Raw genomic sequence first — 25,262 nt, 5'->3', positions numbered from 1 at the left:
CCTGATGATATCTCCCAAGGGTAACATATAAAGCGTGAAGAGTAGCGGCCCTAGTACTGAGCCTTGAGGTACTCCATACTGCACTTGTGATCGATATGATACATCTTTATTCACTGCTACAAACTGATGGCGGTCATATAAGTACGATTTAAACCATGCTAATGCACTTCCATTGATGCCAACAAAGTGTTCAAGTCTATGCAAAAGAATGTTGTGGTCAGTAGTGTCTAATGCAGCTCTAAGATCCAATAGAACTAATAAAGAGATACAACCACGATCAGATGATAAGAGCAGATCATTTGTAACTCTAAGGAGAGCAGTCTCAGTACTATGATACGGTCTAAATCCTGACTGGAAATCCTCACAGTTACCATTTTTCTCTAAGAAGGAATATAATTGTGAGGATACCACCTTTTCTAGTATCTTGGACAGAAAAGGGAGATTCGAGATTGGTCTATAATTAACTAGTTTGGGGTCAAGTTGTGGTATTTTGATGAGAGGCTTAATAACAGCCACTTTGAAGGTTTTGGGGACATATCCTAATGACAATGAGGAATTAATAATAGTCAGAAGAGGATCTATGACTTCTGGAAGCACCTCTTTTAGGAGCTTAGATGGTATAGGGTCTAACATACATGTTGTAGATTGGTTGCAATTTTATCTCTAATAGTATCGATTTTAGAAGTAAAGTAGTTCATAAAGTCATTACTGCTGTGGTGTTGGGAAATGTCAACACTTGTTGAGGCTTTATTTTTCGTTAATTTAGCCACTGTATTGAATAAATACCTGAGGTTATGTTTGTTTTCTTCTAAAAGAAAAGTCTAGCAGTTTCTGTAGGATAGGTTACTTTGCCGCCAAGCAATATGAAATACCTCTAGCTTTGTTTTCCTCCACCTGTGCTCCATTTTTCGGGCTGCTCCCTTTAGGGTGCGAGTATGCTCATTATACCATGGTGTCAAACTGTTTTCCTTAACCTTCCTTAAGAGTAAAGGAGCAACTTTATTTAAAGTGCTAGAAAAGAGAGTCCATGGTTTCTGTTACATCATCAAGTTGTTGGTTTTGGATATGCTAAGGAATTCGGATACATCAGGAAGATGACTTAAAAAGCAATCTTTTGCGGTAGAAGTGATGGTTCTTCCATACTTGTAACAAGAAGTAGAATTTACAATTTTGGCTATATGAAGTTTACACAGAACTAAATAATGATCTGAGATATCATCACTTGGCTGAATAATTTCAACACTATCAACATCAATTCCATGTGACAGTATTAAATCTAGAGTATGATTTCGACAATGAGTAGGTCCTGAAACGTGTTGTCTAACCCCAATAGAGTGCAGAATGTCTTTAAATGCTGATCTCAATGCATCTTTTTCATTATCGACATGGATATTAAAATCACCAACTATTAAAACTTTATCTGCAGCCAGAACTAACTCGGACGTAAAATCACCAAACTCTTTAATAAAGTCTGTATGGTGCCCTGGTGGCCTGTATACAGTAGCCAGTACAAACATAACAGGGGATTTATCATTAACATTTGTTTCTCTGGATAATGTTAAATGAAGCACCATTACTTCAAACGAGTTATACTTGAAGCCTGCCCTCTGAGAAATCCTGAAAATGTTGTTATAAATTGAAGCAACACCTCCCCCTTTGCCTTTTAGACGCGGCTCATGTACAGTAATCTTGGGGAGGTGGCGGAAACAGACTTCCATAAGCTGCTGTGAATCTGTATTGCACTACATAAATACACGTGACGTGACTCACCTTTCACGATCCAATCAATTCCCAGTGGATAAAAATCAAATCCCACCCAACATTTTTCCTCATTAAATTGCAATTTTGAGACTGCATCATATTGCAGAAGTAAGATGGCTTATTTCATGCCGTCTTAAGTAAAAAAAGAATAATGCTATTAAAACAGCATGCATGAAACAAACGACCACAACTTCATAAAAAATATGTTCCTTTAATAATACACACTTAAAATATGAACTGCAGGTAGTAGTGTGACTTGTCCTTACGTGAGAGCCACAGGACTGCGGCTAACAGATTCACGACTGCATTCATAGAACTGAAAAAGTTAAATGAGCGGAGGGGGCGGAAAGAGCCTTTCTGTACGTATGTATGTGTGTGTGTGTGTGTAGAAATCCAGTCTCTGTATTCCGATTAGCCACTAACTACAAATTTTAAAAATAAAGACACATTTGGCAATTATCATAATCAGTGTTTCAGAGGGAGCCGGAAAGGAAACATTATCTAGATGTGGCACATAATCCAAAACTTGTTTAATGAGGTTAATGAGCTACTGGGTTCTTCTCCGTTCTCGGATGTGTCCTTTCTGTTAAAAGTGTGCAGACATGCGCAAAATGACATGACGCTTGGGGACAAGTCTGTTTGTGGCTGCTGCGAAGACACGCCTTCCCGAAAGAGTGTGTGAAAGCAAAGGCGAGTTGGGGAACCGGTAGGAGGAAGTAGAGGAGGCTGGGAATGGACAAGGCGCTCATCAGAGGTGCTGCTGGAGGAAGTACAGTAGCATGATCTCGTAGTGCTCTCCGGACTCAGGACAGCGGATGCTGTGCCTCTCATTGGGGTAGATCTACAGAGAACTCAAATTAATCATTTATGCATTATAGTTATTCATAATGTGTAATCTTGTAAATAATAACTAAACTTAAAATGCAAAATGCAACAATGAATTGATAAGTTGTAATATATTAACTGTGGTCACAATTATTCATGAGATTGTACAATGCATTATAAGGTGTATCACAAGGGATAATTAATGCATTAAAACTACTTTTATAATGCATTATACATGAAAACGTATATTTCGAACTCTCAGTTTTCAAACCTGTAGCTGATATGGCTTTCCTGCACGGATGAGTTGAGACACCAGGAAGTTGGTGTGGAAAAAGTGCACGTTTTCATCAAGGAACCCATGTAAAATAAGTAATCGGTTTGGCCTTGGAGAAAAAAAAGGTAAAAAATGATTTAGCGCAGAGAAAATACTACTAAGAATGCTCTAATAATGCATTCTGGGAGAAGTTTTTATCTTTATAGTTTGAATGAACTTAAGAACGAATTATACCTTTATTTTAAAACTTGAGTGGGACTCTTAACCCTATACAGCCTATTCGATCATATTTAATATTTGAAAATGTTTAAGGCCTGTCTGAATCTGAATCTTTTACAGGTTCAATAAACTCCCATTTGAAATAAAATCTAATAATCCAAAGGCAAGGAGAAATCCACTGAATGAAGTAGCATGTCAAGAAGACAGAATCAGGGGGAAGCACACATAGTTAGTCTCTGTCCTGAGCCGCAGTAACTCACTCGTTGGGAAGCTTGTCCACGTGCAGGGCGACGGAGCCCGCCTCATACCCCTGCTGGTTATTTTCAGGCACGTCCATGTAGCGTTCGGTGTAGCCGGTATCGTATGCCATCCACACCGTCACAGGAGCTCCTGCTACGGCCACCTGGAGCACAGAACGGCTAACTTGCTTAACACATGATGAAAATAAATCTACAAGTTCAAAAAATAAGTTTGTGGCATATATCCAAAATACAGCTGTCACTTCTATTTCGGTAATTCCAAAAGTATAAAAAACGTTTGATTGACTGTTACTGCCAAGTTCAGCAATTCGATCTCTGGTAAGGTGCATCTGAGACGCCACCTGCTGGTTAAAGCAGGTTTCCTCAACATGCACGGGTGGGGTTGAGGGATAGTCAACAAAAACTGTGGAATTGTTATTTTCGGATGAATTAAGACAATGACACCGGGGCAGCTGTAAATCTCACCTTGAAGATGTTTGGCCTGTGAATGAGGCCCATGAGAGACAGGAATCCACCATAAGACCAACCATGGATGGCCACTCGACTCATGTCTATGAACTTGTACTTCTCTGCTACATACTGAAGTCCCTCCACCTGATCTTCGATCTCCACCTGCCCCTGAAGAGGAAAGAACAGCAATATAAAGAGAAGAGTTTAAAACCTTATTCAGTGATCTTAAACCATGTGAAATACTCGAGGCACTCTGAATGCTTCATGTGAAAATACCAGTATCAACTGCTGAAAAGACATTAATGTTATCGATTCCTGTGAGGGCAAAGCTACATTTTCAGTGGCGCATGATTCAGAAATCAGTCTTATATGCTGACGTAATGTTTAGGATTTCATTTATTTGTATTTATTTAAAACAGAACTCTTCTGTCACCTTCTGAATGTGTAAACTGTCACTTTTTGCTACATTTAAAGCATACTACTAAAAAAAGTCTTACTGCCTTCAAACTTTTGGTTATTGCCCGCAGGCAACCTAGTATTTACATAATTTGTAAAAGGTCATCAGATTAAGCCGTAGTCATGTGCCAATGTTGACTTTATAGCACACCTAAGTGACCTTCAATAGGCAGCGATACGAATATGAGCGGGACAGAACTAGAGGCGTCTAATTCAGTCAGACTGAGAGTTACATGTGGGATCAAGTGTCGGTGTGACTCCGTAATCATTTTGACACCTTAACATTTCACGGCCGATCATTCAGACAACTTAAATTGCAGCATGATCATATTTGCGTCTATATAAAGCATTTATGCAACTGGCTGACGTTTGAAAAACAGGTGATAATGTGTTAAATGTGAGACTGTTTACAATATCAGGTTCAGACAGATCTTGGGCCATGTGATGCACACTGCTCCAGTTCCGATCTGTGTGATTTCTACTGAAAATGTGGCACAGAGGTGCTTCTGAAGAGGCATTTAGATGAGTCTTTAATGTTGGACAGAGGTGGAATAAATGCAGAATTACAATTAGGACACTAGGCCAGAGCGGGTGCGTCTTTACGCTTAATTTTGAGCAGATGTATGCAAAAACCAATCCCAGTCAAACGGTCTATTAAATGTTCCTGTTGTTTTGCAGAGATCTGCTTTCAAATGTCTGGTTACATAAAACTAGACTGCAAGTTCTAGTTACCATTTTGTTTTTAAGGGCCCCTTCAAACTTGAGGCCTCTTTGGCATGAGCCTCTTCCGTCGATGACCACCACAGCATAACCCAGAGACGCCAACGTGTTCAGACGCAGATACTTCACACCCTTGTAAGAGTTATTCACTAACTGCACCTAAAAACAAGAAACATCCCAACACGTTAAAAGCACAAACATAGGAAAGATACAAGCCAATGATGCAAAATCATTCCAAAGCTGAAATTCTCTGTGTGATACAAAGAAAATGTATAGTTAATTCATTTCTTCATGTTATATTTCCAAGGGATTCTTTGCCAGAGAAAAATTACTTTAGCCATTTTTTGTGTTTTAATGCCATTTTGTCACATCTGATTTGGCGTGAACAGGCCTTAACAACAAGTTACTAAGAATTACTTCTGGGCATTTTTCAGAAATCTATAGGGACACTTTTAACCAAAACCCACCTGTGGGCCGCCGTACACAAACAGGATTGTGGGATGTTTTTTGCCTGGTTTCAGGTTGTGAGGTTTGTACAGCATTCCATAGAGATGGAAGCCGGAACTGGCTGGGAAGCTGAATATCTCCGGAGGGACGTAATCAGCCGGGCAACCTGCACAGCACAAGCAAACATGTTATTAGAGCATGTGTTATTGTTCCCATCACCCGGAGCTCACGGCCCTGCTCTCACCTGTAGCCTCCATCATGCTCGCCCAGAACTCCGGCTCTTTGTGCAGGGGGTCACCGTCCGAACCCGTCAGTTTGTAGACGTGAACGCACGGAGGCGTGCTCACGTTACTGTAGTGGCTAATGAACATGTCAAAGTTCTGCAATGAGACGGGAGATAGTCAAGAGACTGCATACTAATCGTATCTAATCAGTGTTTGGGGTCAAAAATCATTAGCAGTTTTTTTGGATTTGGCATGAACAGGCCTTAACAGTGTCTCATACACACACACACACACACACACACACACACACACACCTGGCTAACAGAGCAGCTGTGAGAGAAACCCGGCTTAGTAAGTCTGACAATTTCTCCAGGAGATTCGTAGCTCACGACATACAGATGGTGCTCAAGTGGAGTATCTTTTGTGCCCTGGAAATACACCAGTTTGGTTTCTTCATTGACCCAGATCTGCAAAAGAAGATGAAGGCAAGGTGTTACCGGCCACATGGGGATTTCTGGGAGACATTTGCATTTTAGTTTTACTGAATAAAACCTTTGAGCCGTGTCTGGCCAAGACTTCCCACTCTCCATTGGTCAAAGCCACCTCCTCCTCTATCTGGCATTTGAAATCATCTGAACAAAAAAGAAAACGTAAAAAAATCGACATTAATTATCACAAGGCTCCATGTTTAAGCAGAGGCCATAGTTGAAAACATGACTCTGCGCAACACTACAAAAATGACACTTTTTAATGTTAATGTGTCAACACAACATAAGCGTGCTCATGCATTTAAAATAAATCATTTCAGGCTTCATAATAGTTTCAATCAATAGCTTGATGGCATTCTGAAGTATTTTAAATTATTGGAAATTAGATTTTAAAAAACTATTATTTAAAGGTTAATGAACTATTGATCAGTTATGATATAAAGTTTTTAATACAGTGTTCTGAATGTGTTTTGGTTCAGTCTGACCTTCCGCTGGACTGTATCCTCTGGACCACTGATGGCAGCCCGGCTGAAAGTGACTGGTTATTCTGTACAAATGGCAGAAGCCCGTTTGTGATTCATTCACCCACAGGAAAGAGATCTTGTCATTAGTTGTTTGAATGAAGGGATAGAAGATATCATGGACCTGTTGGGAATAAGACAAAAAATAAATATTAAAGAGTCAAACATAATGACCGTATGTAGCCCCGCCCCTTTCCACAGTGTGGAAAGTATTTCCACAGTGATATCACACATTTATGAATGAACCGCTCATTTAAAAATCTTACATTTGTTAAGAAATTTGGTTTAAACATTACAGTGCTCATGATAACTTTCATTAACTCTACACTTCACCAGTTAAAGTACTCTTATGCCCTGTTTCCACCGCAGGAACTTTACCCAGGAACTAGGGACTTTGGGCTGGTACTCTGTGTGTTTCCACCGCAGGAACCAGGAACTAAAAGTTCCGGGTAAAAAAATGCCCATCAGAAAGTCCCTGCTGGCGAGGTGGTACTTTTTCAAAGTTCCGGAACTTTCGGGGGCGGGACTTGGGCGCTAAACATCCTGATTGGTTGAGTTCACGCATTTATTCTGATCATTTTCAAAATATTACTGTTATTGTGTCAAGAAATGTGGTTATAAAAGTATTTCAGGAGAGAATGTAATTATTTAAAACTCATCTGTGGTTAATTTATAAAGACAGTGGCTATTTAAAAATTTGTTTCGCAGATTTCAGAGACGGTGAGCTCCACTCGATCAGCGAGAGTCTCACCTCGGCTTGTCCTTCTGATGTGTGCCGCTGGCTATGATGTCTTTAGTGGTTAAACATAAAATATAATTAGTTTTGGGTAAATCTAACAGGTAACTTTATTTAGTTAATCTATTAATATGTTACAATGAAAATAAAGGCAATACTGTTTGATATAATATTTAGTTTCATTGTAATGTAGGCTTATATAGGTCTATACATTTCCCTGAACTACATTTCTGCAGTTATTAATATGTTTAAATGAAATCGAAAGGAGGCAGTGGCTTTTGATATCATATTTTGTCTTATTGTAAACATACAGTAAGGAAAATAGCAGTGGCCAAGGCGAGCTGACTGATGTAATCAAGTACACTGCTGTCTGCAGAATTACCAGACTTGTGTCGTCCCATCCGGAGGAATTCACTCTCTAGAGTCGAACTCACAATGTCTAAACAACAATTCTTTATATTGAGAAATGATCGCAGACCTACATCACCAGACAATTTGCCTAATCTTCACAGAATAGAATAAGGTCAATAAAATATAAATTTCTTTCAATTTTACTAAGCTCAAACTTTAAAAGGAGATGTAACAACTTAACATTTCATAATCATGAAATGTTTTCTCTGTTAGCGGCATGGTTTTATATCTTTCATACATGTTTGAAATCTTTTTGCTTTGCTCTGTTATCTTCATACTCACATTGATCCAGATGTCCGTGAGCTCCTCGTAGATGATGAAGGGCTGGACTCCCTCAGGCATGGCTTCCACAAGCTCCTCCCACTGCGGATCCTCCACGCTCGCGGATATGAAGAGCGCAGGCGGTAACAGCACTAACTGCAGCTTCTGCTGACTGCGGTCCAGCAGCACAGCCCAGGCACTGGGAAGAGACAGACATTCAGATACTATTAAAGCTTATATATATATATTTATTTAGATTTTTATATTCTCCTTTTACAGTTTTAGTAGTTTTGTTGTGTTGTCATTTTTAAATATGATTACAAAGCTTGTATTCATTTTTATTTCAGTTTTAGTTATTTTAGTACATCAGTTAAAAAGAGAATTATTGCCTTTGCAACTAGCTGAAATAAAATATGATTTAAATAGCATCAAAGCTATTTTCATGGCGATCTCAGAATAAATTACACAAGGTATGATTAACAAAAGTTTTAAAAGACGTTTCAAATCTACACTAGACAAAAATTCTAAAATACATTCAGATGATACATTTTGACATGTCTCAGAGAACGGCTCGTCACCCCACTGAAGAGAGGGGCGGGGTCAGCAGAGCTCATTAGCATTTAAACAGACATGCACCGAAACGGCTTGTAATTGACGGGGTAAAAAGGGTGTCGTTTTACACTACCAAATTTTAACTAAAGTATGTTATAGACTTTAAAGAATCACACCAACTTGAGGAAAACGGGCATTCGATGACCCCTTTAAACCTAGCTAAGGCTATAATATTTTACTTTATTTATTAAATCTTTGAGAAGCTTGGCAGCTCCTGATCACTAAACATTTGTGTTGCATAAAAACAGACCTCTTTTTTTCCTGTTGCACAGAATTCCTTTCATATGAAGACAGAAGGATTACACAGGAAAGACCTGAAGAGAATTTCTTAAAGGCAAGTACTTGTTACCAGAGATGGGACCAAGTCACACATGTGCAAGTCTCAAGTAAGTCTCAAGTCTTAACCTTCAAGTCTCAAGTAAGTCCCAAGTATTTTTTTCTTGGGCAAGTCAAGTCAAGTCAAGTCACGAGCTATGTCAAGTCAAGTCCAAGTCAAGTCACCTTAATATTGTTATTTTACCTGCAGAATCTGATCTTAATAAAGTTAAAAGACAAAATATAAGTAACTGTCAGTAAATTAAAATAATTTGGATTTGCATTGTAAATACTCATGTTCAGTAAAATACATCATGGAATCAAACAAAATTGTAACTTCCTAAAATTATTTATTTTTCACTTCTGCCAACAGTGTTTGAAATGTTTTACATTTTCAACATTGAGTCCATAAAACTAAACATCCAAAAGACTCCTCTCTGAACACCTCTCTCTCTCTCTCTCTCAAACACAGTTTACATACAACATTAAACTGTTACATTTCTTCTCTCTCTCTCTCTCTCTCTCTCTCTCTCTTACACACACACACACACTCTCTCTCTCTCTCTCTCTCTCTCAGAGTATAGAATATAAATATGACGTATTTTCAGTTGTTTCATACTTTTTTGTTATGTACAGTACAGACCAAAAGTTTGGACACACTTTCTCATTCAAAGAGTTTTCTTTATTTTCATGACTATGAAAATTGTAGATTCACACTGAAGGCATCAAAACTATGAATTAACACATATGGAATTATATATGGAATTATATACATAACAAAAAAGTGTGAAACAACCGAAAATATGTCATTTTCTAGGTTCTTCAAAGTAGCCACCTTTTGCTTTGATTACTGCTTTGCACACTCTTGGCATTCTCTTGATGAGCTTCAAGAGGTAGTCACCTGAAATGGTCTTCCAATAGTCTTGAAGGAGTTTCCCGAGAGGTGCTTAGCACTTGTTGGCCCTTTTGCCTTCTGTCTGCGGTCCAGCTCACCCCTAAACCATCTCGATTGGGTTCAGGTCCGGTGACTGTGGAGGCCAGGTCATCTGGAGCAGCACCCCATCACTCTCCTTCTTGGTCAAATAGCCCTTGATGCCTTCAGTCTGACTCTACAATTTTCATAGTCATGAAAATAAAGAAAACTCTTTGAATGAGAAGGTGTGTCCAAACTTTTGGTCTGTACTGTGTATATATATATATATATATATATATATATATATATATATATATATATATATATATATATATATATATATATATATATATATATATATATATATATATATACATGTAATATGCACTTCTCATGATTGGGTAATCGCGGCAGCTACATTTGTTTTTCTGATTAATTGTTTTGCTCTATGAGAAAGACAAGGTAACAAAATATTCGGGGCTTATGCCCCCTTAGCCCAGCCCTAGCGCCGCCCCTGGAATGCGTTTTTTTGACGGCCTGCTAGCGGATCATTAGGGGCCGTTCACATCACGTCTTTTGTGCGCGCAAGTTCGTTATTTCCAATGTAGGCGCGCGGTATGCGCGCTCATAATGGAAGCAACGCGCTCACGACGCGCACCGCATCGAGTTAAAAACATCTAAACTTTTCAGAATGCTGCAAGCGCACCGCAGGTCATGTGACAATAACTAACCAATCAGCTTCATCCTTTCCCGTATCAACGTTGAAAGCTCAGCTAAGATGAAGGAACAGCTGTTCATAGCTGTATATGGATTGCCATTTTGAAACGAATTTAGTAGCAGAGCTACTGCGAGCGATTTTTAGTGCTGCAAATCCATTTATCCTTTGCTGAAATTTCCGCGTTTTCATTGAGAGAGAGTGTGTCATGGATGCTTAGCAACGACAGACGCCCCAGGAGCACTTCTGCCCGAGCGCTTTGGAAAGAAGGAGAAAGCGGCGCGACTAGCGTTTTCCACGCGTTTTTAGTCGCGAACTATTGAACACAAAAGCGATGACCCTCGGTACCTCTCAGGCTGACATGTTGATGTGATGTGATATCTGATTTAAGTGGGCGTGGTGTGTGTAAGGTAGAGAGGGCATGACTGATGATAGTGTCCAGTCACGACGCTATTCTCAGCCTGCGCTCCAGCTGAGTAATCAACTTTATTTTAAAAAATAATTTATATATTTTATATTTTATATATCAAACTGAAAACATGATTTGATTAACACTCAAGTCATTCAAGTCATCGTGTCTCAAGTCAAGTCAAGTCCCGAGTTTTTAACTTCCAAGTCCGAGTCAAGTCTCAAGTCCTAAAAATAGCGACTCGAGTCGACTCGAGTCCAAGTCACCAAGTCACAAGTCCCCATGTCTGCTTGTTACTTACAATTTACCATCTTTTGTCCATCCAGCTCGTGCAATGTACTCAACCCCAGGAAAGAGCGTGGTGAAAGGGAGAACAAGCTCTTTGTTTTGTGCACTAATCATCTACAAAAAGACAAGAGATCATTATAAAGCATTTCAACTCGGCATAAAAGAAAGAAAAAATCAGCCCGGGCAGAGGCACCAACCTTGCCGTGTTGGTCGGTCCGAATCTCTGCTAATTTCAGGCTAATTTGAGGGTTCTTACTTCCTACAAGCATCAAGAAGGGATTATTAGCATAACAGATAGCACAACTTCACTGACAAAATATTGCTAACATACAAAATGATGCAAAGAATGAGCTGTAATCTTGAGAATACACTTCTGAATTGTGTTTCCACATGTATTTATGCCATCATTTCTGGCTTCGGTTACACTTCATGATTCTGGTAATGACTGAGGAAGATGAGGGGAGATAGACATCATGGGTAAGTCAGTTAAACTGATTCAACCAAATAACTTATTAGCCATTCATGAGACATCAAATAAATATATTTTGCGTTCCACAGAAGACAGTAAGTCATACAGGTTTGGAACGACATGAGGGTGAGGAAATGATGACAGAACGTATTAGCAATGCATTTCCTGTATTCTAGCTCAAAATCAATGCTTTACCGTCAAGTGTATTTCTATGTGACAAAAATGCATTACTAAGTCTGTTGCATTTGACTTGAATTCAGTAATATCCATCATTATTTGTTTGACCTGTTTGATTTATTAATTCACTCCAGTCGAAGGCCCTATAACCTAGTAAAACATCCACGGGGGAACTCCTGAATTTATCTAGGGTCAAATTTGAACCCCAGTCCAGCCCTAGTTTCCACTGTATGCTGTCTTTTGCAGTCTCATCACATCTGGTTCAGATGGCAAGCTCATGATTGCGCTAAAACACTCTAGTGTGGGTGATTCATTTGCATATGTTTTTGACTACCGGTGCGTGGATATCTGTACACATCTGCCTTCCGCTCCTCTAAAGCTGGCGAGGGCACATGAATAATCTCTACTTCTGACTCGTCAACCTCTTCATACAGAAGCTGGAGCGTCCTGCCTCCATCTGCGTCTGCAAGCAAACAAGAACAGGCGGCTGATGCATTTTGTGCATAAAAGGGCAAATGTACAAAAAAGTCCCAGTGGGGGCCTTCAAGTCAAAAAGACTGACAATTGGTGCTTTAGGTGTCCCACAAACCTTCAGGAGCAGCTGGAGACCACCAGTATCCTGTGAAGCGATCAAACTCCTCCTGGATCACAAAGGTCGCCACACCAGCAGACTTCGGGTCTTCCTTGACGTTATTCAATCCTGTCCAAGGGTAGTAGAAATATTAGATTTCAGAAAAGTCTAATTCACTGGGTTTTCTATCTTCCTCGATGCTTAAAAAAGGGGGGTGGGGGGGGGGGGGGGGTGAACATAAAAAAAACAAAAAAAAAACAAGGGTTTTCAATGAGCAAAACCCACCTCCATGAGAATAAATATTAACCAAAGCTCAATAAGTTTTATTTGGAAACATTCTTGAGTAGTTATAGTGATAATATAGCAAACCATTTATAGGGCCCTATGAAATCAGTTTTAATTTTTTCCAAATTCCGTTTTTACCCGTTAAAATTTTTCTGGATGGCATTTATTTTTTATTTTTCTCAACTCCTTTTTTGTGGCTAAATTAAATTGTATTAATCAAAAAGCATGTTTAATAAGTTAAAAACAACAATTTATTAAAAGTTTAACAAAAATTACATGTTTAGGGCCCTATGAATGTTTTCTTTTTTCTTCATCATGTTTTATTGTTACCTAATTGTGTGTTTTAGCATGTCTAATTATTTAAATGCATAAAAATAAAACTTATTTATTCTTAAAATAGCCTCATGAAATGTATTTTCCCCTCAGAAATTCTGTTGTGTATTTAAATTTTTCTGGTTATCAAATGAAGGCATAAAAAATTCATTAAATTTTTCTTTTAATTATTGAAAATTAAGCAAACTTTATTTTTTGTTAAACAAAGGGGATTTACTATTAAAAAAAACATGGAAGAAATGTGTGATTATTCCTTAAAAATAGTTTGTTTCATTTTAGTAGTAGTAGTAGACTGTGTACATTCAGCTGAACATTTCTGGCAAATACTTTAAATTCAACTTTTATTTTGACGAGTTACCGTGAATACTTTTACAGTTCTTTGTATGTGATGTGATGCTAGTTTTACTCAAATCAAACGGTCAGATGCTTATGACATGACTCAGTGCAGTTCTGGAGATGTTGTTCATGTGTTCATGTCCTTATTTAGTGAGATGACAGACACTGAAATCACTGCGAGCGTCACGCACACTTCAGTGTGCGTAATTAACGAAGTCACGCTTCTGCGCCATTCATTAACACAAACACACATAACATATTTAAATAGACTTTTTCGTCTGGTCAGAGGAGAACTGGCCCCCCAACTGAGCCTGGTTTCTCCCAAGGTTTTTTTCTCCATTCTGTCACCGATGGAGTTTCGGTTCCTTGCTGCTTAGTTGGGGTCACTTCATCTACAGTAGTGCTGGACGATTATGGCCTAAAATCAAAACCTTGATTAATTGAACATTTTACCTCGATTACGATTAATGAACGATTATTTTGTTTCGGTTTAGTTTTTTTTCCCCTCATAGTTCACTGACAAAGTTTGTACTGTAAATATGATTGACTATCAAAAGTTATTTTATCTATGTTCGTAAGGGTTGGGTATCGTTTGAATTTTATCGATTCCGATTCTTATCGATTCCTAGTTTCGCTTCCAATAAGATAAAAAAATCCAATATGAATAAAGATTAAGTCAAACATTTAGATGTCAAACATTTTTACAAAGCATTCTGTTGCAGCTGAATAACATGAGCATAAATCAGCAGCCAGCAAAACACTGCAAGAGTTTTCTTTTTATAAATAAAATAAAGATTAATCAAGTAAAGTTATTAAATATATTCAGTCAAGATCAGTGAATGATTTTCTTTTGTTCTTTGATTAACACTAATGACAGGCAGCGCGTTTATTAGGCTGTTGTTTCTTTAAAGGGATACTCCACCGTGTTTTCATATTAAACTATGTTTTTCCCCTAAGACGAGTTGATACATACCTCTCTCGTCTCAGTGCGTGCACTCAATCGCTGGCAGAATACCATGGCAAGTGCTTGTAAGAAAAACGTTGAGAATTACGTTTTTTTTTTTTTGCCTGTTCACTCACCATCAGCTGAGAAACATTGCTTTTGACTCAACTTAGTTTCCATCTCTAATACTATACACAAATGCACAACAGTACTAGTATACGCCATTTAAAAAAAAAGAGTAAAAATAACTGGCTTAACTTATTTCTAAGACCAGTGTAAATATGAAATATTTGTTTAGATGTAATTTCAGTTGGTTTAGAATCATTTTTAGTGCAGCCTACTGATGAATCATGATTTCTGTATGAACACTATCAGTTACTCTTTAGTGACTAAAGGTCTTTGAACATTGAAAAATAAATACGACCTCACATTGTGTCAATCATGTTTACACACTGCCTCCGAAACTTTCGCATCTGTAGTATGCATTTTGATAGGAAAGGATGGTGAATGCGAAAAAACGGAAAAACGCATGTGAAAATTTCAAACTCTGTGTGCAAAAACCTTAATATCTTCACTAGAGGGAGCGGGGGCCGGTGAGAGGATTTTTCACGAGTGAAGATATTACTGCGCCAAGACGAAGTGCTTACAAGCACTTGCCATGGTATTCCGCCATACAATATAGTTATCCATTTTACACGCTTAGAAAAGCCCAACGTTTTGCTTTGTGTTACCGTCCTAGGTCGAGTTACACTACGCGAGTAACTGTATTTAAATAGGGAAAACGTGGAGGTGTTTGGTAGCTTCTCTGCTTGGCCCGTACTGAATGAATGGGCTAAGCTAAGTGCTTTCAAAGTGTCACCGCGCGCCAAAGCGATTGAGTGTACTCGTCTTAGGTAAGGGAAAAACATAGTTTAATATGAAAACACGGTGGAGTATCCCTTTAAGCGAAAATACTGTACATGTGTGTTTTCTTTCTCATCTGTTTATGTTCACGTAAGACAAAAACGGCTGCGTTTATGATGATATACTGATGTAGTTTTCTGTATCGTAGTTTCGACTCGGAACAACCTTTTCTACAGTTAAAATACACAGAACAGTCCGAGAACGGACACAAAGCAGGACCCGCAGCACGAGCGCCGCTGCTCTCTGTGCAAGCGCTTTTGCTTCATATGCACTGCACACAAACATGCTATAATAAGTTTTGAGATTCTAAGCTACTTTACAGCTAGTTTCTGTGTTCCTCTGTGTGCGCGATCTTCACATCTACTGTTTAAATGAGTGTTCATGCCACAATGCAGCTGAGTGAACATGGCAGCTCGATATAAGAATACACATCTGTTCATCTAATCGCTTGAATGTCTAAACCATAAAACAAATATAACTGACAAAGTTTAGTGAAGACGCAAGGCTCACACGCCATCAGTATCTGTTGATCCGGCGTTCACCTCAGCGTTTCACTTTTATGCCACTGACTGGAGAGCAGAGTCATGTGGCTACACACGCACTAGTATGCTTTTAAGTGGGAAGTATTAACAGGATTAAAAGAAACTAAATAACCGATATGGGAAAATTACGTCGGTTAGAGGTTATGAATTTCGGTTTTGATTATTTTTCGATTAATCGTCCAGCCCTAATCTACAGCGATATCATTGACTTGATTGCAAATAAAGGCACAGACACCATTTAAACTGAACTGAGATGACATCACTGAATTCAATGATGAACTGACTTTAACTATCATTTTGCATTATTGACACACTGTTTTCCTCATGAAAGTTGTTCAGTTGCTTTGACGCAATGTATTTTGTTTAAAGCGCTATATAAATAAAGGTGACTTGAAATGACTATTTAATATTTAGATATAAGTCCATATCATGATTTGATGTAAGTGCGATGCCATCCGCCTTTTCTGCATCGCGGAAATCATAGCCTCTTACATTTATAAGAATCTGACTCTGACGTACAGCCATTAATCAGAAAGGCATGAATAATGTTCAGAAACGCAGTCATATTTCCAGTTATCTTCAGCTAATTGTCTTTGTGTTTCACCTGCTGCACTCTGCCGATTTCAGACTAGATTCAACCCTCAGTTCCAAAGACATTAAAGGGATATTTGCCAAAAATGAAAGTTTGCTGTTAACTGACTCACCCTCAGGCCATCAAAGATGCAGGGGACATTTCTCTTCAGTAGAGCAGTAAAGAAGATTTTTAGCTGAATCCGTGGTCCTTGGTTGTAATGGTGTAAATCAGTCAATCATCACAATCACAGTCTGATTGTTTTGCTTCATAATACCTCAATATATCATCAGGAGTAATGGGTATTCATTTCGCCGCAGACTTGCATTTTATGAATCAAGGAACACAGTTTCAGCTAAAAATCCTTTACAGTCGTACTGAAGAAAATTTTGGGGTGAACTAACCTTTTAAGCTGAAAATAACCCAGAATAGTCAACACTATAACTGCTTCTGTACACTAACAGATCAACAAACCTTTATGACAGAAGGTAAGTCTTCGCTCCTCTCCAGTTTCGATATTCGTCACCCACAGGTCGTTATTATTTATGAAGGCAATGAAGCTGGGATCACCAGGCGAAATCTTGGGGTCCATGCGAATCCCTGAGCACTGAGTCTTAATTTCCACTGGCTTCATTGGGGCAGCCTGCTAAACATCACATGACTTTCAGGCATGGGGACACACAGCTCTCCCAGAAATATCAAACTATAATATCATAAATCAGCTAGACTCACAACGAAGCCGTTATGGCCACCATCACGGCAATAGAAAAGGCTGTTGCTCGCTTGGAATAGGAAAAGGCCGCTTTGTGCGTGATAGTCGTAGGACGTGATGCCGAAGACCCCCAGACGCTTCCTCTCACGGAGAAGCTCCTCCTCACGAGAATATACACCATGATGTGGAGTCGCCTAAAGAATGAACACAAATTAGTATAATTGATGTTATTAATATATTTTAATCCCTCGTATATGTGTTTTGCTGCTGTTAATGCGACCGAACAAAAGATGAAAAAATACCTGAAAGTGATCTAACATCTGTTTCCATGATAACACCAGAAGGGCTTCTTTCCGTATTTTCTTTGGGATTTCAGAGTACAATAATGAGTTTTCTCTGCTCCCATAGGGCATTCCTATTCGAGCATCAGGAAAACGACAGAAATTAGAGAAACCCACAAATGATTAAAAACTTGGTACAATTTGAAAAGAAACACAGAAAATCCTGGCTCAGACAAGTCACTTGATATTATAATAAAAGAGCAAAAAAAGTCTTATAGAAAATGTTTGAATTATTGAAAGTTTGTTCACCATAATCTTATTATTGTAAGATACACTACCAATTAACATTTTGGGATAAGTAAGTTTCTTAAAAAAAAAATGAATGTATCAAAATATCTAAATTGATAAGAAATGTGTGTTTCTAAAGGATCATGTAACACACAAGCTTTGACATTGCAGAAATAAATTAGATCTTTAAAATATATTACAACTGAAAACGGTTGTTTTAATTTGTAATAAATCCAATTCAGAAAATGCCTTTTTGACTGCATTTTTAATCAAATAATGCAGCTTTGGCGAATATAACTCTTAAATACATTTTAAAAAATCGTACAGACACTGTATATGGTCATGCGGTATGACCAGAAAGTCATGTGGTCCAACCAACATGCAGAAACATGAGGGGGACAAAACAAAACAGGAAATGATAACATAAATATTCCCTCCGCACATCCTCACGTCTAAGTCAATACATCAGATAATTTGTTTTTGTCAAGCCCTGGTTGGTTCAGGTTGTAAAATGTCATGTGGTTCTAAATAACTAACAACTTGCCATGGATTTCAAAGACAGTTTTCATTTTCTTTACCAAGGGCACTTTATATGTCATATAACATTCAAGCATTATAGACATTCAAGCTCATGGTTGACTGTATTCACATTGAGGGGAAAATGTTACCAAGGTAGTAGAGCCGGTGTGAGTGAGGGCCGGACTCGTCATGCTTCTGAACGAACTGGAAGTCATGGGGCGCCTTGTTAATGATCATTCCCGAGTACTTCCGGCTGCCGTGAATGATGTCACGCAAGCCATCCCATGAGTGCTTCTCCACAAAAAACTGGGAAGGGACGTCATCCATTTCCACAACCTCCGTGCTTTCTGAGATGTCATCTACTGCGGTCATTCTGACAGCTGCAAAACTGAACACAGGAGCGATTCATCACCAGCCGAACATTCAAGAGCCGTTTGATTGAAAACATATGGAATGATGTCAGGAAAACATTCCTTTACCTTTTCCAACTACCTTCAGTTTCGTCTTCAAGTTTCACCCTTTTTCCTCTATACATTAACCAGCACACAACCCTCAACAAGATCTGGCAACCTGCAGGAAACATGCCAAAACATGCATTTATCCCGTGAATTAATCGACTGTTACAATAGTGTAATGTCTTTAAATGATCTTCGTTGTGGTGTTTCTCAGATAAAAACTAACTAACAGAGGAAAAAACTAAAACTGACAAGCTATTTTTTGGGGGGTTAACCGCATGTCGTAGTTTTAATTAAAACTCACAGCCTTAACATAAGCAATTATGCAGTTGATTTCACAGGTTATGTAGGTTGATATTATCTACTAAATAAAAAAAAGTTTAAATTAAATTAAGTAATTTAAAAATAAAAACAAATCAAAATAAAACACTTCCAACACAAAAATAAAATAAAAAGGTCAGAGTCATCAGACTATTAATTGATATCATAGAACTGCAAACATGCAAATGTGTTGTTGAACTACTGACTTAATTATTAACTTAAAATTTTAGGGAACACTTCAGTTAAATACAATAAAAGAGATTTTGATGACAAAAGATTTTATTTTATTTTAAATATAAATAATAACTTACAACATGTCAAATGGTATGTATTTGAATGACAAAACCCTGACTGATAAATCAAATAATTAAAATGTGTTTTATTAGATTAGATATCCAATGTTACACTAAGAGAACACTCTTTAAAAGTTAAATGCTATCTGCAATACTCTCTCATGTAAATAAAAAAAACTTATCTCTCAACAAACTTCTTAGTTCGAAATAGTGTTGAAAAAATTATAAATGGAGCATTTATTGTTGAATTATTTTAACACTAATGTTGGCCGTTGTTTTTCTGTTGAACAAGTTTAGTTGTACCAGAACGGACATTGGTTGTATAGATAAAAACCAAATCAAAATTAAAACGCCTATAAGATAACTAATGAAACATTAGATATTTTTTCTGTTTAGTACCTGTATATCATGTGACCATTAACTAACATTAGAAAACCATGATCACGCAAATGTGCTGTTGAAATATTGAACCTAAAATTTCAGGAGGTACTTCAAGGAAATATTTTATGTTCAAGGGTTTCAGGGTTTCTTGTTAAAAAAATTTAAATAAAATACTTATCCCAGTTGCATAGTTTAAATTGTGAATTGCATGCAGTAAAAAGTTAACAGAATGCACTTACTGTACTTAATTTGCACTGCATCAGTTACATATAGGCCTACATGTATTCATTTAATAGAAAGCAGTACAGGGGCGATTCTAGGATTTTTTCAACTGGGGGGCACAAGAGGGGCCACGATTAATACAGAGGGGCCAATCTTGTGTTGTTTGAACTGTATATCCAAATCATTTTAAGAGTTCAGTAACCTTTAAAATCAGTAATAAACAGTGATACCCTATTATATTTTAATAGCAGTTATTCACTGCTCTAAATAAAAAAAAAATCAAATACAATTTGTATTAACTTTTCACATTACAAAAGTGAAAGAAAAACTGTAATAAATAAAATAATCCAATGTATGAATAGTGTACAACTCACAAATAATAATAATATAATTTATTTATAATAGCCTTATATAATATTTATATAATAGCCTTATTTATATAAATGCAGAATAACATTAATAATTCATAGAAATAAATACACAATTAATTAATATAACTAACATAAATTTAATATAATTTCATTATATGTTTTTGTTTATTATCCACATCCCATTCAATTTGCATAGCAGGAGTTGCAGTAAATTTGCATTGATGAATAAACAAAATCTACTTATGTCAAGGCTAATTAATCTTGAGCATATTGATTTAAAAATATCATATATCCATATTTTGTTAGAAAGCTACTTGTTCAAAAAGGTAGCTTTAATTTAACATGTAAAATATGTGGATCCTATAAAACAGTTTAAAATAGCTTAATTAGTCCAGTGTTATTTTAGTATTAGTTATTTATTTTGCTATTTAATCATGCATTAAATAATTATGCATAATTTTGTTGAGAATGTTTCTGGGTGTCATCAAATGACGTTTTGTCAATAACTTCTGTGAAGGGAGGGAGAGAGAGCTTTCCAGGGTGCAGACAGCAATCGCGGAGCACCATGGTGATTTAGAACGCCAACTGAATTTATTAGGAATCTACAGATGCAAATAGACTAAAGGTGTAGAAAAATAAAGAGCTATATGTGTATTTTGGACTGAAAAGTCCTGAAAGAAGACATGTTACTGAAGACAAACAGACACTTCACTGTTGCACTGCAACAACTCGCTAATCGAAAAACATAAGCTATTTAAAATAGGTGCTTTTTTCGTTCGAAAACAGCAGCTCGCTATTCTTGGTCCTCGTTGAGAAGCATCGCGACGCAATCATGAGTTATTTACTAAACTGAAAGATTATAATTTAAATTTGTGAGTGACAGACAAGTAGAAGGGTGGGGGCACACTGGGGGGCCAATCAGTTTTCAGGAGGGGCCAGTGCCCCCATGGCCCCTCCCCTGGCTACACCACTGAAGCAGTAAGTGATCTCTTGGTCTAGATTTTTTTAACTGCTTAAACTAGCTGTTTAATCTAATTTTTTTTTTTTTTTAATGGGCAAAAGAAAATTATGTTTTTTTTATTATTTAAATGCAGATACAAACATATCGAGATATATATCGAATATCGAAAAAATTGACAATGTCAATATATCATTTTTTTTTATATATCGCCCAGCCCTATATCACAGTTTAATTCACTTTGGGAATCCTGCTCCTTACACGTAATTTGATTTGGCCATCAAATGTGACCCTGGACCACAAAACCAGTCTTAACAGCATAGGTATATTTGTAGCCATAGCCAACAATACATTGTATGGGTCAAAATTATCGATTATTAATTTATGCCAAAAATCATAAGGATATTAAATAAAGATCATGTTCCATAAAGATATTTTGTAAAGTTTCTACCATAAATTATGTTAATATGCATTGCTAAGGTCTTATTATCCTAACAATCCAAACATCAATGGAAAGCTTATTTACTTAGCTTTCAGATGATGTGTAAATCTCAATTTCACAAAACTGACCCTTATGGTGACTGGTTTTGTGGTCCATGGGCACAAATGTTTTCTAATTCGATAGGAACAGGTGCTCTGAATGTTTCTTTGATTGCCATACATATTGCCAACCCTCTACGGGCACCTTGGCAATTTAATTGCCATTGGCTAGTAATTTTTTTAGTTTACCTGCCAGACTGAAAAAAATAAATAAATAAATAAAAAATAATATATATATATATATATATATATATATATATATATATATATATATATATATATATATATATATATATATAGTCTGCATGTTTGTAATATGGCCGTTTTTTTTATATCTGAAAGTGCACTCTTAACATCAGTCAGTCAAGCATTATAATATGATATTAGGATAATCAAGTATAATTTAATGATAGAAGTTTAGCAATTAGAATTAAAACTTGGTAACCATGTTTGAATAGACATTTAAAAAATTTTGGACTGGTGGTGGTGCTTTCTTGTTCATTCACTGTTTCTGTTTCTAAAACTGCCACTCTTCCAGTTTCAAAGGGTGTTCCTCAAGGTTCAGTTCTTGGTTCACTTCTGTTTATCATTTATATATATATATCCACTTGGTGAATGAAATATTAATGGGTGGCTCTGCTACCTCAGTCAAAAGGATTGCCCTGTCTTTTGAAATTGACGAGGTTCAAGTTAAGTCGGGTTCATTTGTCCATAATCTTGGTTTCTTATTTGACTCATCTTTATGTTCTCTCATTTTTCTTCTGTTGTTAACACCTTTTTTCCATCTTCTTAATATTGCATGTCTTCGATCTTCTCTAACTCTAGCTGATGCTGATATCTTAATTCATGAATTAATCTTTCAAGCTCTATCATTGCAGTGTTGCATTGCTTCAGTCCAAAGGAATTAAAATAAAAAGCACCCATCCATAAAAAAAAAAAGTGTCTCACACATGGCTCCACGGGATGAACAAAGGCCTCCTAATATCCATATTCAAAATAATCACTTTAATCTAGCTTTTGCTAACAGTTGCTCACAGAAGCAATGTTGGGGTCCCCGCAACATTGAGTGCCGGTGAGTCTCGTGAAAACTGTGTTTTCTCATGTCACTTCTGAGCAGCACATGCACAAAGCTGACCTCATACGTCAATACCGCAGAACTGCTTCCATTTAAAACAATGAGCGCAAGCTAGGTTCAAGTGTTTATTGTGTTTTGAATATGGATGTTTTTCTTACAAAATCACATCAATTTGCTACAGGAGGCCTTTGTTCATCCCCCGGAGCCATGCGAGACACACTTTTTTGTTTATGGATAGGCGCTTTTTATTTAACTCCTTTTGACTGAAGCAATGCAACACCCATGCTCCTAAACTATAGAATTCACTACCCCTTACACTTTGTGATGTATCATCTTTGTCTACATTCAAAACTCAGCTAAAAACATATCTTTTTAATATGTTTCTTGGATAATGTGGCTATATGTGGCCTTATGTGTTTGTATTGTGTATGTGGGTGAGCAATTGTTTTGTTAAGCACTATGTAAAGTGACCTTGAGCTATGGAAAGGCGCTATATAAATAAAAATAAAAAAACGGACAATAATATTGATAAGATATTTGTGCGTTCGCTCGAACTGATTCGCTGAAATCAAAACAAAGGTGAGCGCCAGCCAATGAGATTGTCGTTTGCGCATTAGTTCCGCCCACTACTGGGAAACCTGGCAGTCCAAAGGAACTCTGTTATTTTGACAGGAAAATACGCCAAAAAAAAAAAAAAAATTCCAAGGAGGAGGAAGAAAAAGACAGGTAAATACATCAAAGAACATCGTTTACATTTACATGCAAGACTATCTTACTCTCTCATCAAATCGACAGCGAGTTCACGGCAGGTGCGTTTGACGTGTGACAGGTGAAAAACAGCACAGATCGCTCGATTCAGAGTGAAACTCGGTGTGTGCTCGGCAAGTGAAATATATATATCTGTGGTAAACTTATACTTAACCTCCAACTCACATGATTGAGTAAAAGCTTAGAATGTATTAATCATTGGCTAATATCAGACGTTATTTAATCACAGATGCGAGTGATATACTTGCAATGTTGACGGTTAATTTCACGCCCTTATGACGACACTCACTCGTACATTCTCGTTATTAGCTTTATTCGCGCAGATAAACAGCCTTCACTACCGGCTAATACAGATGTACTGAGGAATGGAGTGTTTTAAACCGATCTTTAGGTGCTTTGTGTGTGTTATCGTCTTACGGTTTGAATGACTGGAGACCGAATCAGCTGATGAAGGAGTGTCATGTTAACCGGTTAATTGTGTTTTGTCAGTGCTAACGGTTAGCCGAGCTGCTACTGAACCTGGATGACGGGAAGCAAAGTCAATGACAACATCGCACTCATTAGTTATAACTCTATTATTACTTAAGAATCGTGCCTTCTACATAACAGCTCTCGTGTAGGTTCAGCAGTTAATAGCACCAGTAATATTATTAATAATAATTAATATCAGTTGATATCATCATGCTAGCACATTATCTTTATGAGTTTTCCAGCTCATTCAGATGAGCTTTATATTGTTAAAAACTGCACAAATCGTCGCATTATTAGAGACGGGGATGAGTAACGTTATGTGCGGGTGACTGTCAGATATCTTCAGCTGATTTCGTGTCTCTGCTCGGCCTCTGTTGACGGGCCGTTCACAGCAGACCGCATTGTTATGAACATTATCATTTCAATTCATGATCGCTGTCCGGTACTTACAGGTAGACCCTCAAAGAAAACTCTCATCTGTGACCTTTCGATTTCCTAAACGTATTTGCAGGTAAAAACACAGTCCATAAGCACGAGAACGGCACAAAGCGACAGTCATGAGTGCTGAGGAAAACCAACCGAACATCATCGGCTACACCGGAAGCGCTGACGAACTCCTGCTTCCGCTTTCCGTCTAGCCGCGTTCACTCCAAATATAAAAACAAGTTATAAAATATAAGAATTTAATTTGTTTTAAACATACATGTAGGGTAAATCAAATTATATTAAATTACAGCTTTGATTATGTTATTCAACTTAAATGTATAGAATATTTATATACAACAACAACAACAACAACATATATTTAAAAGTCCTATAAAATAGCGTTTCTCGCCAATTTTCTCACAAAATCCCTTGTTTGTTGTTTAAATGTAATGTTTAAATAAAGTTTACATTAAAATAATATAGATAAAAAGAGTAATATGTGCGTGTTGTTTTTTTTTTAATTAAATTAATTCAGCTCCATTTTCAGTTACCAACCTTTATTACGTTTAAAAATAATTAATAACGTCTTCTTGAAACTAATAATTAAAACAAACCTTTTAAATCTAAATAAAATTATCAAACTTTAAATCTAACTTCTAAATCTAACTTTAAAACTAAAAGAATAATTGTAGTAATTTGCAAAATATTTTAATGTGACTCTATGATAAAAAAAAAAAAAATAATTA

The 25,262-nt window shown here is 37.0% G+C and overlaps 1 protein-coding gene across 3 annotated transcripts; it reads right to left on the bottom strand.

Annotated features, from left to right (window-relative positions):
- Positions 1–1,952: 1,952 nt before the first annotated feature.
- Positions 1,953–24,720, bottom strand: LOC127963336 (dipeptidyl peptidase 9). Of its 3 annotated transcripts, none has more exons than XM_052563181.1 (21): positions 24,541–24,720; positions 18,715–18,805; positions 18,385–18,623; positions 17,450–17,562; positions 17,168–17,341; positions 16,910–17,081; positions 12,541–12,651; positions 12,286–12,414; positions 11,503–11,564; positions 11,319–11,419; positions 8,075–8,252; positions 6,610–6,769; positions 6,189–6,268; positions 5,951–6,103; positions 5,657–5,792; positions 5,433–5,578; positions 4,978–5,124; positions 3,805–3,957; positions 3,340–3,482; positions 2,858–2,969; positions 1,953–2,602 (listed from the first exon to the last, which is right to left on the bottom strand). In XM_052563181.1, the coding sequence occupies exons 2-21, from the start codon at positions 18,768–18,770 to the stop codon at positions 2,510–2,512; spliced, it is 2,658 nt and encodes an 885-aa protein (XP_052419141.1). In that variant the 5' UTR covers positions 18,771–18,805; positions 24,541–24,720; the 3' UTR covers positions 1,953–2,509. The 3 variants fall into 3 exon arrangements, with proteins under 3 accessions (XP_052419141.1, XP_052419142.1, XP_052419143.1); XM_052563182.1 differs by having other exon boundaries at positions 16,910–17,078; positions 24,541–24,704; XM_052563183.1 differs by having other exon boundaries at positions 18,728–18,805; positions 24,541–24,684.
- Positions 24,721–25,262: the final 542 nt, after the last annotated feature.

Source organism: Carassius gibelio, chromosome B8 (genome assembly GCF_023724105.1).
Source record: "Carassius gibelio isolate Cgi1373 ecotype wild population from Czech Republic chromosome B8, carGib1.2-hapl.c, whole genome shotgun sequence".
NCBI classification, from domain to species: Eukaryota; Metazoa; Chordata; class Actinopteri; order Cypriniformes; family Cyprinidae; genus Carassius; species Carassius gibelio.
This window is presented reverse-complemented; position numbering and strand designations above follow the sequence as displayed.

What these genes read in the sequence shown, in the direction of transcription:
- LOC127963336 (XM_052563181.1), bottom strand. Translation starts at nt 18,770, where the DNA reads ATGTATAGAGGAAAAAGGGTGAAACTTGAAGACGAAACTGAAGGTAGT. An exon ending in GGACCGACCAACACGGCAAG is followed by an intron (nt 11,420 to 11,502) that starts GTTGGTGCCTCT and finishes GTCTTTTTGTAG; the next exon opens with ATGATTAGTGCACAAAACAA. An exon ending in ACAGGCCAAACATCTTCAAG is followed by an intron (nt 3,483 to 3,804) that starts GTGAGATTTACA and finishes TCTGTGCTCCAG; the next exon opens with GTGGCCGTAGCAGGAGCTCC.